Source organism: Xiphophorus maculatus, chromosome 3 (genome assembly GCF_002775205.1).
Source record: "Xiphophorus maculatus strain JP 163 A chromosome 3, X_maculatus-5.0-male, whole genome shotgun sequence".
NCBI classification, from domain to species: Eukaryota; Metazoa; Chordata; class Actinopteri; order Cyprinodontiformes; family Poeciliidae; genus Xiphophorus; species Xiphophorus maculatus.
The window spans coordinates 7307081-7320571 of NC_036445.1; the positions used below are offsets into that span (position 1 = coordinate 7307081).

Here is a 13491-nt window from a genome sequence, read left to right on the forward strand (position 1 = left end):
TGGGAAACGCCCACCCAGCACACATGGGACTGACGTGCTGGTCAGCTGATTTTCTGTTCTGAAACACCCCCACCCTCCCAAAGCTGAGCCTGAACTGACAGGACGGTGCCAGCTTCGGTGATGAGGCCTCTCCGTCACCCTCCCCCAACGATTATTTCCCTGGACCCCATATGGGCACCCTGCCAGTCGAGCCCATCCTCCATCTTCATCACCAACCCCGATGCTCGCTGTTAGCAGGAGCCTTTCATTCGGGTTATATTTTCCCTGCAAACATCTCTTGACCTCTTCAGCTAAATGTGAATGAAGACAACTTGCTTCATACGAACCAAAAAAAGGCAATAAAGATGGCGTCGTTGATATCGCACATAATGGGGGGGAGAGAAACAAAATCCTCCAATCAGAAGGAGCGATGATTTCACCACTAACACCTCTTTTCAAGTGAGCAAGGAGAGATGAGTTGGCAGCAGTGTGTAGCAGGGTTAAACAGACACAGAGTCGGTGCTAATTACTTACTTGTTTTGCCTTCCCTGATATGAGTTCTTGAGAAAATCATGTTTTTTGTGCATGAATGGAAGGTGGAGTCTGTTCTACCGCTTTTGTATAAGGAAATATTTTTATTTCAGACACCATTAACTCTGCAGCACAGTGTAAAACCCAAGCAAGCATTTTTAGATCTAGTTTCTAGTGGAGTTATCTTAGTAGACTTGAAATAAGACAAAACTAACTTACAGGTAACTTTTCAGAACAGTGTAAGAGCTTATTTTAAGCCAATAATTCTTTTAAAGGAATGAAAATGATTTCACTTACAACAAGCCATTTTACCTATAAGTGAAATAATAAAATTTTTAAATCAATATGTAGTAATTATTTACTTGAAACAAGCTCCTTTATCTTACAGAAATTTTACTTGTAAGTTTCATCTTATTTCAAGTTGGTAAGAGATTGTTACTAAAAAATTTGATAAAAAATCCTTAGTTAAATGTTATAATAATAATTTCACCAAGAACTGAAAATTTCAAAAAACCTCTAGCATAAACATTTTTTGTAAGTGCTTAAACATTAAAAACCAGAATAGACAAGTCAGACTCTTAAAAAACAAATTGAAAATCTGAATTGGCCAGGAAAAGCTTGATACGTACGTCCTAATGGTGTTAAGACCATTATTATTATTATATATGTATATTTTATGTGTTGTTGTTGTTTCTAAGTTTTGCTTTTTCTCTTTCTACAGGTTTAGAGGCAGACTTGTGTTCTCTCTCTGATTCTTTCTTTCCTCTAATCCCATCTCATTTCCTTTAAAATGTTTTCCCAACCTTTTCCCAACTCACTTTTCACCTTTTTTTCCATCTCTGTGTCCATTATATTTTAAATAAATCCAAAGAAAGTCCTAATAAAGTTTTAAATACATCTGAAGTGGAGCGTTGTGGTGAAAGCAGTAATCCTCTGTTTGTGAAAGTAAATCTGTTGGGCCTCACTTTGACACTCAGACAACAATTCTCACTGCCACACTGCCAGACAGGAAACGTTTAAAAAAAGAGAGAAAAAAAGAGTTGAAAATTAGAATAACAACATTCGAAATAAAAATTTATGGAAATAAATTAACCAATCGTAAATAAAACTTCCAGCATAAATATTTTCCTTGAGTGTTTTATTTAACATTTAAAATCTGAATCTACAAGTCAGGACTTTAAAAACTTGGAAATCTGGATCAACAAGGAAAATCCTGATCAGTGCATCTCCAACATAACAAGACATGACTTGAACCCATCTATGAAGTGGATTAAAATGACTAGAAAATGTGGGATCTATTAGGAATTTGCACTGGAAGCTCTGCGTAAGCTTTGGGAGCAGGTTTGTGGTTGGAGCAGCGACTGGTCTGAAGGTTGCTGGGAGCTGTGGCGGCTGCTGAGGTAAGGGGGGAGACCAGCTGCCCGGGAAGCGCCCATTACGAGATGGAGCCAGAGATAAGTGCTCTCACAGGCCCCTTTTCAGAGGCATAATTAGCACACTTCTTATCTGCAGCTCAATTCACATTCACACCCGCCTGCCATGAATGGAACGTGAAAAAGAGGCAGAAATCGGAGGGAACGGTGGAGGCAGAGGGGCAAGACGGAGAGACGGGAGGGGAGGCGGGGAGGGCACGGTGGAAATCGGTTCCCAGACAAGCCGTCAATTTGGGGAGAAGGAGACAGGAGCGAGTTAATACTGCGACTGCCTTTTCTCTTTCTCCATCCTTCCAAGGAGTCTTTGAACTCTTTAACAAAAACAGTGGTTTGTGCATCAAACTGCAATTTGGTAAAACAAAGCTATCTGGGGCTATAATCATCCTAATCAGCAAGAAAAAAAACATAAAGCCTTTGCAGATATTCCGAGATTATTCCGCCCTTGGTGATCTATTTCCCCACCCGTCCTCCTCATCAGGCACAATTGTGGAAATCTCTCCAGCTCTGCCTGCGACACACACATTACCGCTAAGTCCTGGGTGCCGCAGCTTTAATTGCTTTTAATAAAGAGTTAAACTGCTGGTGTGTTTTCTCCTCGCCTGTTTCTCTGTTTCCAGCACACACAGGCTCGTATTGTTCGAGCTTTGTGAGAAGCTGACAGGGGCCCCTCATCATCATCTTACTGCGCCGAGCTAATATAAACAGGTTTGTTTGGTGTTGAAACAACGTCAACCGCTGAACTCCAAACCCACAATAAAGAAGACATGATGATGATGATGATGATGATATCTCACTGCTGCTGTGTTCTGGAGTCAAACACATTTCACCTAAAACTTCTAGGCAACTTCACGTGACACATTTCAATACCTGAACGAGTTTTTATCATGGATGTTTTATAAAGAAATGTTTGCAAGGAGCTAAATTGCTGCTTGTTCTGATACATAAAGATTATTTAGTTTGAAACACATCTGCTGTATGCCAGGTTGCAAACTCGTTGACACACTTTGGCGAAAAAGTAAAATAAGTATCGGCGTTTCCATTGACCATATATAACTGCGCAAATTGGAATTATAAAAATAAATTCACTTAATGTAAACATGCCCATTCTTTAGGGTTTTTCAGCTGTATCAAAATTTGTGCATTTTGAAAAACTGCAATGAAAACACTTTTTTCATGTGAAACTAATGCTACTTCTGGTGAAAATGACAAAGCAAATGCCAGGAAGTAGTAGGTGGATGACTTATCACAGGAACTGCAAAATTTTGGATTTTTTCAGCATTAGTGGAATATCAACAAAGTTCTGCACACATCTGTAATGGAATGGCCGCTACTGAAACATAACATAACAAGACGTTATGCTGCACTTGCTTTGAACATGATTAACACCGATAATAAAACAGCGAACACGACATTTCCCGTGTGTTTGGGTACCTGGCTCTTGGACGCAGCCACCTTGGCGAACAGGGCCTGGGACACTTTGGCCCGCTTCATCTCCTGCTGGATCTCGTCATAGATGGTGGAGGTGATGTTCAAGATGCAGTTCTCAGTTTTGCCGTTCCACTCGCTCGGCAGAGGCGATGGTTTTACCTGAACAAGAAACGTAAAACACACCTGATGCAGAAGCCTAAAAATGTTTAAAGGGAAACTTTATTTTGTTGTGATAAATATAAACATATGGAGCTAAAAGCCCTATTGACTAGAATGATGGCACTGTCCAATCCAATGAGATTTAGTCAACATGCTGACCAATAATATCTTACAAGTAACGCCTCTTGAACTTAGATTTTATGTTATAAACCAACACAAAGTAGTGCAGTGGTGATGTTGCTTATTGTCCTCCAGCAATATTACTTTGCATATGTGACGAAAAGTTACATTTTTATCAGATCTTCTTCTACTGCATGTATGCTGCGTCCATGATTAGGAATTGCGGCAAACCTTATACTTTATTTTTCATGGTTTTATCTTAACAATGCATCTCATCGTACCACTGCTCCATAAATATAATGATCTTTTCAGTACTTCAGGAGTGTCAAAATCGTTTTCATGTTGGGCTGCATCAAGATCATAAATTTCCTCAAAGGTTGTAAGCAGAATGCATCAACAGAAGTAACTAATAACTAAAATATTCTAACTTTTTTCAATTAATACTTCTAAATATTAACATGAAGGTAATTTGGTCCTATACACTTTGATAAAATAATACATAAACAGTGTTGTCATAAAGTTCATTGAGTCTAGAGGGCCACAGAAATGACTATAGTGGGCTGGATTTGGCCTGCGAGCCTCGAGTTTGACCTGTGCACTACTTCATGTTACTCTATCACATAAAATCTCAATAAAATACATAAACGTTTATGTTTGTAGCGTGAAAAAATGCACAAAAAAGTTTAAGGGACGGGAAACTATATTCAGTTTGATTTGCAGCGCATGAAGTCCAGCAGATGTTCTCTAGTGAAGGATGCACTGCAAAAACCAAAACTTAAAAGTGTCTTTAGTCTAGTTTCTGATGCAAATCACCTTGGTACACTTGAATGAGAAAAAACTAACTTACAGGTAACTTTTCAGCAAGAAATAGGAGCTGGGTTTAAGTCACTAATTCCTTGATATTGATGAAAAACTACTTTTTATGTTGGATGATTATTTCACATATAACATGGATAAAATGTCTTGTTATAAATTAAACAATTTGTCAGTAGAAATAGTACTTTTATATAAAAACAAAGGACTTAAAGTCAGCCCAAATATCTTGTTGAAAAGTTACTTGTAAGTTAGTTTTATTTCAAGTGTGCTAATATATTTGCACAAGAAATTAGACATAAAATACTTGGTAAGGTTTTTGCCATATGGAGTATGATATGGTGTCGTGTTGTGAGTTAGCATGAGGCTCTGAATGCGCTGATATGTTGGAACTATTAACATTGTGACAACTGAGCGTGACCCCTATCAAACTCTGACATAGTCACATAATATTTGCTGATGTTTCTAAATGCTTTTGCTCAGAAACTGTTGTGTGAGTGTGTGTGCTTTGACCGTGGGTGTAATTGTGTGTTCACATTTTGCAGTGTTGCAGTTGTCGGGGTGAGTGGGTGACGCTGTGTGCTCACAGGTGAAATTCCCACTGGGATCCGGGGATTCCAGTCCTCCGGCCTCACGCTGTTGCAGTCTTCCCTCCGAGGCTGAAAATGTCGAGAGCAGAAAAAAGACACGGCCATGTTTGTTCAGGCTCACATGTGGAATAATAAAAAGAAATCTGTCTGCACCAACACACACACACACACACACGCACATTGGAGTGTAGATTACACCCACACTGAGAGCTGGATTGTTGCTTTGCTTAAAACCACTCTGATGTGTTGTATGAAATGTTAGTATTCTTATGTGGAGCTGGTGATTAAAAAGCAAATGCAAGTCAAGTGAAATCAAATCATTTTTAATCAGCGGCTTGTTGCATCTTGACAAAAATCCTTTGACAAGGTAACAAGCATCCTAATAAAAGCATTACCCAAGAATCATTAGCATATGAATCATTCCATACGAGGCTTTTGAAAGGAGACATGCACAGGGCTGGGTATGAGTGCAAGTGAATGGCATTCAAATAAATTATAATAACACCAACAGCGAAGAACTCCTACCAAATAAGAGGCTGTGATCAAAAACATATATATTCAAGTATTTATCTAGCTGCCTAATATGAGCCTGATGTGTTAACAACAATACCAGAATCCTGAAATTTGTGGTTGAGATGGAATGTCTGGGCATCTCTGTCTCTTTTATCTTCTTTTACGACAGCGCGACGCGGAGCTCGTCAGTCTGAGCGGGACGATACCGTGTCAAACAAATTGTCGAGGCCTGGACGTGCAGCGACTGGCTGTGGGGGAGCCGAGCCGAGGCGTCAGCACACATGAGAGAAACATACCTCTGCATCTGTTTTTATGAGGCCAATAAAAAGCCTCCTCTGTCTCTGGCTCAATTGCCACCTTGGCTGATTTATGTGCGTGAATTCACACCGCATTGCTCCACCGGAGAGAGGCTGGCAGATGGCCAGGGTGCGCGGCGCGAGCGAACCTGCGTCTGCGGCCGTGCGTGAGAACTGCCTCGCGCAGGAGCGGCTCTGTATGATGAATGTCTGCGCGCCGAAGTCACGTGGGGGAAGTATACAACCCCTGGAGCGATCAGGCTGATGTGTCAACAGTATTCTGAGAGCTGTTTGAATAAGAATCACAAACCAGATGCTTTGAACTTTTTCTTTTCATTGTCCTGACTGTTAACACTGCAGATTTACAGCCAAGTAGCTGTTTGAGAGTTAAATGTTGCACTGGTCGTGTTTTCGTTGAGTTTCTGGTTGGATGCGAATTGGTTTTCTTTAAACTCTGAACTTGTTTTGGTCTTTGTCTTTACTCTTACTGCAAATCTACCTCTGTTTTTGCAAGCTAGGCCTGGGAGATATGACTTAAAAATAAAATCTCCATTTTCTTTCACACCAGATTCAATTTTATTCTTTTTTTTCTCACTTTCTTTTCACTTTTTGAAAATATTATCAAACAGTGGCTTTTATCATCCCTGCTTTGAACAGGACTTCTTCCCATTGTTTAATTACCAAAAAATAGTCACAATATTAGCAGAATAAAAACACAATTTTACCTAAAACCCATCTTAAAATGACAAAAAAAAAGTCACTTTAATGAGGCAAAAAGCTTTTATAGAGTTATCAAAATCTGAGTGGTTCTATCTTTGAAATGCATTCAGTTGTTTACAGGATCATTTCAAAGTCCTGCTGCTGATAATAATTTGATGCAGTTGTGTTAAAATATGAAGTATTTCCTTATTTATAGGTTATATATTATTTATAAACTTAAACCAAAGTATAGCTTTGTATAGCTCAACATTCCTCATTTGAATTTTTGTGTTATTTTTTGTGTTGAAGTTACCGTTTAATTTTTCTAACATTACCACTTTATTGTTGTAATTTTGTTACTTTTTTCTCATACTTTAAAAAATAAAAAAATTGTCCTGTTCGTAAACGTAACCTGAATTCAGTGTGCATTGGTGAACAAAGAAATTTGGATTTTTCAAAAACCAAAAATTTGATTAATCAATGAAATTGATTTATCGCCCAACCTGTTACAAACTGAACTGATATGTGCAGAAAACGCTTTTAAGCTAGTCACGCTATCAGGAAATTTGAATTTGAAGTTATGAATGATCAGACCTAAATGTTGCTTCGCCTGAGTCATTCACATACTTTTTTTTGTAGGATATGAGTTGATTTCCTCCTAATTAGCTGGACCGAATTAGTTCAAAGTTTCAAAGTGTCTTTGTCTCGACTGATAACTCTGCAGAGCTACTTCTGGTTTTTAGAAACTGGTTTCAAGTGCGTAGAAAAGGCTTTGTTAGATTAGATACATAAGCAAACAATTTCCTGTATCAGATGTGAATAGTAGCAGTTTCAAATCTCAACCTTAGCTTCAGGTTAATCATAAGAACACTTTACAGCAGACTTTGTTTTTTTTACATTTTCACTTCAATAAATTGTTGTGCAAAGATTCATTATTTGGCTCTGATGCACTGCTCTGAATTCAGACAGCTGCTCAGTGTATTAATGTGAACTGCTTGAGTGCTTTTGCTCTAAAGTCCTACTCTTTTTACTAGAAAGCAGAGCACTTAAAAGGAGAGGGGGCCTGATTTTGGAGATGGAAGGTCCTTTGTCCTTCTTACTTTCCCCCTTTTCACCTGAATAAAAGCCAAATATTCTTTGCAGACAGGACAGAGGACGCCTTTGTCTGCCCCCGCCACCTCCCAGATGCAGCTGACCGCGCATCAAATGCTCTTAAGTGGTAGAAAGTTGCCACATACGTCTCTCATAAAGGACACTGACTCTAAGAGAGGGTACAGAGTTGTGCTGTGGTATGCAGGGATTTGGAGAGAGGCACCGACTAAACGATGTTTGATCTTTCACGGAGCTTGTCATCACTGAGGGAAACCAAATTTTTTTCTTAGCGAGCGCTGTCTAATGCACGGTAAAAGGTCAAAATTAGCACAGATGTTTTTTACTTCCTCCGTCATTTGTGCATGATCTTCACCTGAGTGGTGAGGGTGGGGATGGTGCGGAGCTGATTTGCATGCAGAAAGAAGGTAAAGGAAAGTGAATTATCTGAAGTTTCAGTCAAGTGTTCGATGTTAGGGGTTTAAAAAAAACATCTCTGGGTGGAAACTGGATACATACTTGCAAGAAAAACTGAGTGTGCTAATAAGCACAAGAGTAGTCTGTGTTTGTACAATAAAAATGTGCAGCCTAATGGATAACCACTTAATGCACCAGTATTTATGGGAGAATGTTCATCGTACGTGTCTGGATTTGGTTTATGATAATAAAGCAAACGGCCCCCCCACAACTCTGCATACCTTTCCTCATCACTGACTGCAAGAAGACGCCTACATTAAACAGTAATAATATATCAGAACAGACAGCTTAAAGGTTTAAATAATGCGATCCTTGGTGGAGCGTGGAGGGGGCGTCGGTGGCAGCCGTGGTAGACCATCTACTCTGAACCTGGACTAAAAGGTCTGCACAGTTTTACAGCCAGGTTGGCTCAATTTAAACTAACACCATCATTAACTATCAGTTAAAGTTAGATTTAAAAAGACAGGACAGATAATAGATGCTTAAATGTATTAAGTGCCTCACAAAACAAAAAAACAAGAAAACATTCTACGCGTTGGAAGAAATACAAAAATTCTCAACTTAATATTACTACTATACTTGTTGCTCCACAACTTTATCAATCACAGTAATTTTCTTATATTCTGATATAAAATAACTCCTCCCTGACTTGGATTTGACAGAAAGAGATTTTACTGTTCATCCGAGCGTTGATAGTTGACGTGATAGTTACTGCTGGAGCTTCCCTCCAGGCCAACATCTGGTCTTTGTTTTACATGCTGGCCTTTTTCTGGCAGCTTCCTCTGCTCACATCTCCACAGCTAAAAACATTAGCTGACAAAGCCGCTGAAGCATCGATAAAAAAGGATTCCCAAGGATTTTTCATGTCAATTCTTTTCTTTTTCGACCAACTTTTGCTGCGTAAATTTAAAAAAATTCACTGTGAATTTATGGCTGGACATTATGGGTGGCCATTGATCGTATCGTTTATTGTGTATCATTTACTGTGATAAATTTATGATCATGATTTATTGTTGTCACAATAAATAATGTTTAAAAATACTTAAAACTGCTCATATTGTTGAAATTGTACGTAGTCACTATTTCTTCTCCACTGTTTTTTCAATTATTAAATGCGGTTACTGTGTAGATATTAACATTAAAAATCAAACTTATTTAAGCTACTTGTGTCCTAAATAAGCTTGTTACAAATGGGTTTGTTTCTCAAGAGGAGTATTTATGTCTTTGGGTCTGAAATTGCCATAAAGTTACCTAAAAAGGAGTAGTAAATAGTTCTTATCATCACTTTTCTCATTGCCACAATAGTACCACAAAATAAATTTGATAAAAAAATTTGATAAAATTTTAAACCGTATCGCCCAATCCTCTTGGGCAGACATAAAATCAACTCTGGAAACATTTTTTTCTTCCAATAACCAATAAAATTCCCAGCTTTACTGACTTTTCCAGACTCTGAAGGAATCCTATCTTTACAATTTCCTGTCTAGACACAACAGAGTCACCGGCAAATTTTCTGTATTTGGTAAAAAGTCGACTCAAGTACTGAGTAAGTGATGAATTAATCAATCATTAATATTTAAAAATTATATCATCGGGTGTGCTGTGGTGGTGGAGGGGTTAAGCACAACCCACATATAGAGGCCTTAGTCCTCGACACGGCTGTCGCAGGTTCGATTCCCGGCCTGGAGACCTTTGCCGCATGTCTTCCCCCTTCTCTCATTACCCTCTTTCCTGTCAATTCACTGTCAAATAAAGGTCACTAGAGCCAATCAAATCTTTAAAAAAATTATATCATTAGACAGATTAAAATATAAATTTCAGTGAAAGTTTTGGCATTTTAAGGACGAAAATGAAAATAAATCATTTAAGTAACAAAAAAATAACAAAATCAAGCAAGAAAAAATTTTTCCAAATCAGTTTCTTTCAATAAAAAATGTATGAAACTTTAACAAAAACTGCAGGTGTGTGTCTGTGTCTGGTGAATTTAACTCGAGTAGAGATACTTTATAATATCATTCAACTCAACTAAAAGTAAGAAGTACAGCACAGTAAAAGTATTTCTTTCAAAAAAGTTACTCAAATTAATGTAATTGAGTAAACCTAACTAGTCACTATCCAACTCTGGTGGTGATTTTTATTAGAAAACACATGTGTGATGATTCAAGAAGCACTGAGTGACAGTGGGGAAGCCAGCAGGAAAGAGTTCGGTACCTGAACTGGCCGACTGGTCGGCGTGCTGATGAGGGGAGTGGAGCCCATCGCGGACGCTGCCGTGAGGCTCCGCTCCCTCTCCTCCTGATAGATGCGGTCGCGCTCAGCCTCCGGAAGCTGCAGGAAGTTCTGCATGGCGCGCAGGTTGACCAGCAGCGACTGGGACGCCGTCTTGGGGTCTTCTTCCTTACGCAGGATCTCAGACAGCAAGCCCTGAAAAAAGAAACCAAAGATGGTTAAAAATTTATGTTTTTATTCTTAAGAGAAACAGCAATGTAGATTTTTTTTCTGCAGACACCAATTTTTATCCATATCAAAGAAAACCTCAATTCCTTTTCAGCTTCGTCTGTCCATTTACACACGACAAAAACACTTCACTGGAACTCGTGTGCATAATACGTGTAATTTTGCACGTTTTCTTTTTTTTTCCAGGTTGCCTTTGATAAGAGCTCAGCTATTCGCCTTGTTCAGCGGGCAATCAGTGTATCCTCTGTTTACTTTTCAATAGTGCTCAATTCCATCATTATGAGACAGCGATGACTCCATTATCGGTGATGTGTGATTGGGCCTTTTCATCAGCTCCTGGCCACACACTGTGCAAACCGACGCTGTGCTTCTCTCACCATCAATAGGTGTGATTTGGTAATAAAACAAGGTGATGGGGAAACATACTCGTGTTTTTTTTTTTAGCATTTAAGTCCTTTTTAATTAACCAGAGATGTCTAACAGCTAAATTTTTAAAAAATCAGACGAGACACGCCTCATGTTTTCAATATTTCAGTGTGAATGCATTGATCCAGACTAGCCAATCGGTTTCCTTTCTATTACAAAACCCACTCTAGTCTGATGAAACACAAAGTACAACTTCCCCCTTTTTTTCTGCCTTTTTTTGGAAAACCACAAACCTAATAAATTATCCTCTACAGGCGCACAATCTGGCTAATTCCTCACATCAGAGACAGATAAGACTGAGACGAAGCTTCCTGAACTGTACAAAAACACCACTGTCTTACTCTCCCATGTGACTTTTTAAAGTGAGCGCTGTACGTTCAGCTTGATCTTTATCAGTCGACTTAATGCTCCCTATTATATGCAACACCTTCAAAGCAAAGACAAATTGAAGGAACAGTTTGGATGATGTATTATCAACACCAGATTATTGCCAAGAGGAGAAACTGAGCACAAGTCGAGGCAAGATGGATGATCATTTTCTAAAGTTATTTTTAAATTAAGTCACTAATGTCAGGAGACTGAAGTTGTTGAACTGTGTTTATGAAGTTGAAATCATTTGATGGTTCTGCTTCTGTATTTTACAGGTTTTTCTCCAGATAACAATTAATTGATTACTAAATTAGTTGATGATTATTTCAAGAACTGATCAAACACAATTAATGGTATTAATCATTTCAGCCCTAATGAAAACAAAAGAAAAACTGTAAAAGTTGAACCTAAATTCCTCCCAAAAGTAACCTACAGGATGCATAGAAAACAGACTAACTGACGTGATAATCAAATAAATTCTGTGTTTTGTCCTCACCTGGGTTCTGTTGAAGGCCACCCGGGCAAAGACAGCCTGCGAGATGCCGGCCCGCTTCAGCTCATCCCTCACCCACTGGTAGATCTCAGAGGAAACCTCCGTGTTGGATCCCACCTGAGGCTCCAGCGGCTTGGTGTGGGAGTTGCGGTTTACAGGTGGGTGGTTGAGGTACTGCTGCGACAAGGACTGTTGCGCCAGCAGCCGGTTCACCGCGTACTGCTGGTTGAGGATCTGCGCCATCACGAGCTGCTGGTTCACCAGCTGGGGGCTGATGGGCGTGGACACCAACCCCGGATGGTGCAGGCCAGGGAGCTGCGGCTGCCGGCCGCCCGTTTGGCCGCCGTGCGGTGGAGCGTGCGGCAGTGGCGGCACTGGTGAAGATGGAGTCTGCTCTGCGGTGCTGCCAGGGATGGGCTGCTGCTGGGAGAAACCCAGGTGGTTGTGGTTGTGGTTGGAGCCAGGAGGGGAGAGATCCGACAGGCTGTCCATCTCCGCTGGAGGAAGAAAGGAAATAGAAAACACAAGCCAAACTCATCATTACGGCTGCAACTAAGGGCTGTTTTAGTAATCGATTATTCTGATGATTAATCGATCATTCTGACGACTCAGTAATCGGATAAAAACCCAAAACACCACTCCTGAAATATAAATATGAACAATGTTCAGATTTATAAATATGAAAAGTGTTCAGATTTATAAATATGAAGTGTTCATATTTATATTTCAAGCTTACAAAGTTACACATAGTGATTAATCATGATCAATCACAGCGCCAGTATGTGATTAATTTGATTAAATCTCTTGATCAATTAACAGCACTACTTACAGCTAGCACAACATTTTCATGTTTTCATCAATATTAAGAAATTACTGACTTAAAACAAGCTCCTATATTTTGCTGAAAAGTTAACTTGTCAGTTTTGTCTTATTCTATTCAGGGTTGCAACTAACTATTATATCAGTACATGATTATTCTATCAGTACATGATTATTCTATCAATTATGATTATTCTATCAAACTGGCACATTCGGTTGATTTTGCATTTAACCATTAAGTCTTTTTTATATATTAGAAATACATTGAAATATGCAAATAAACAATTTAATTCCTTTTTCAAGTAAGAAAATAAACATTTTATTGCCTAAACTGCAGCAAGATTTCATTCCTTTAGTGAAAGTTTCATCATTTGATGCAAAAGAGCTAAAATAATATTTCTAATATCAACATGTAAGAAGCTCAGTGCAGTGTAGATATAGTTTGTTGATTATTCTTCAGATTAACCAATTAATAACTGGATATGGAAAGGTGCTTAATAGGAGATTTTTTATCTTTACAGAATTTGAACCAGGCAACTTGAGGAGTTTTGGGTAGAACATATTTACAAAAGTTTTTCTTTTTATAATTGCAAAACATATAGATTTATGCAAAGGGCCTTTTTTAGAGTTCATATCCCATTTAACAATTAATCAATTACTAAATTAGTTGATTATTTCAATGATAAATTCAAAACGATTCATCTAATTATTTGATTCAGGCGGTTTGATTGGTCCATTTGTGTTTATTTGTAGGCAAGGCAGAAAAAAAAGCTTAAACAAACTAGTTTTATTATGTTTTT

General features: G+C 38.7%; 1 protein-coding gene across 7 annotated transcripts in view; it reads right to left on the minus strand.

The window, feature by feature from the left end:
* LOC102218176 (DNA-binding protein SATB1) overlaps positions 1-13491 on the minus strand; it is an 83261-nt gene that overhangs the window by 24626 nt on the left and 45144 nt on the right. For 6 of the 7 annotated variants that reach the window (XM_023331302.1, XM_023331303.1, XM_023331297.1 and 3 more), the window contains 4 exons: positions 11876-12369; positions 10339-10551; positions 5000-5122; positions 3375-3530 (listed from right to left, as the gene is read on the minus strand). In XM_023331302.1, the coding sequence (XP_023187070.1) occupies positions 3375-3530; positions 5000-5122; positions 10339-10551; positions 11876-12369 (986 nt within the window). The remainder of the gene's footprint in view (positions 1-3374; positions 3531-4999; positions 5123-10338; positions 10552-11875; positions 12370-13491) is intronic. The other variant, XM_023331301.1, reaches the window with a different exon arrangement.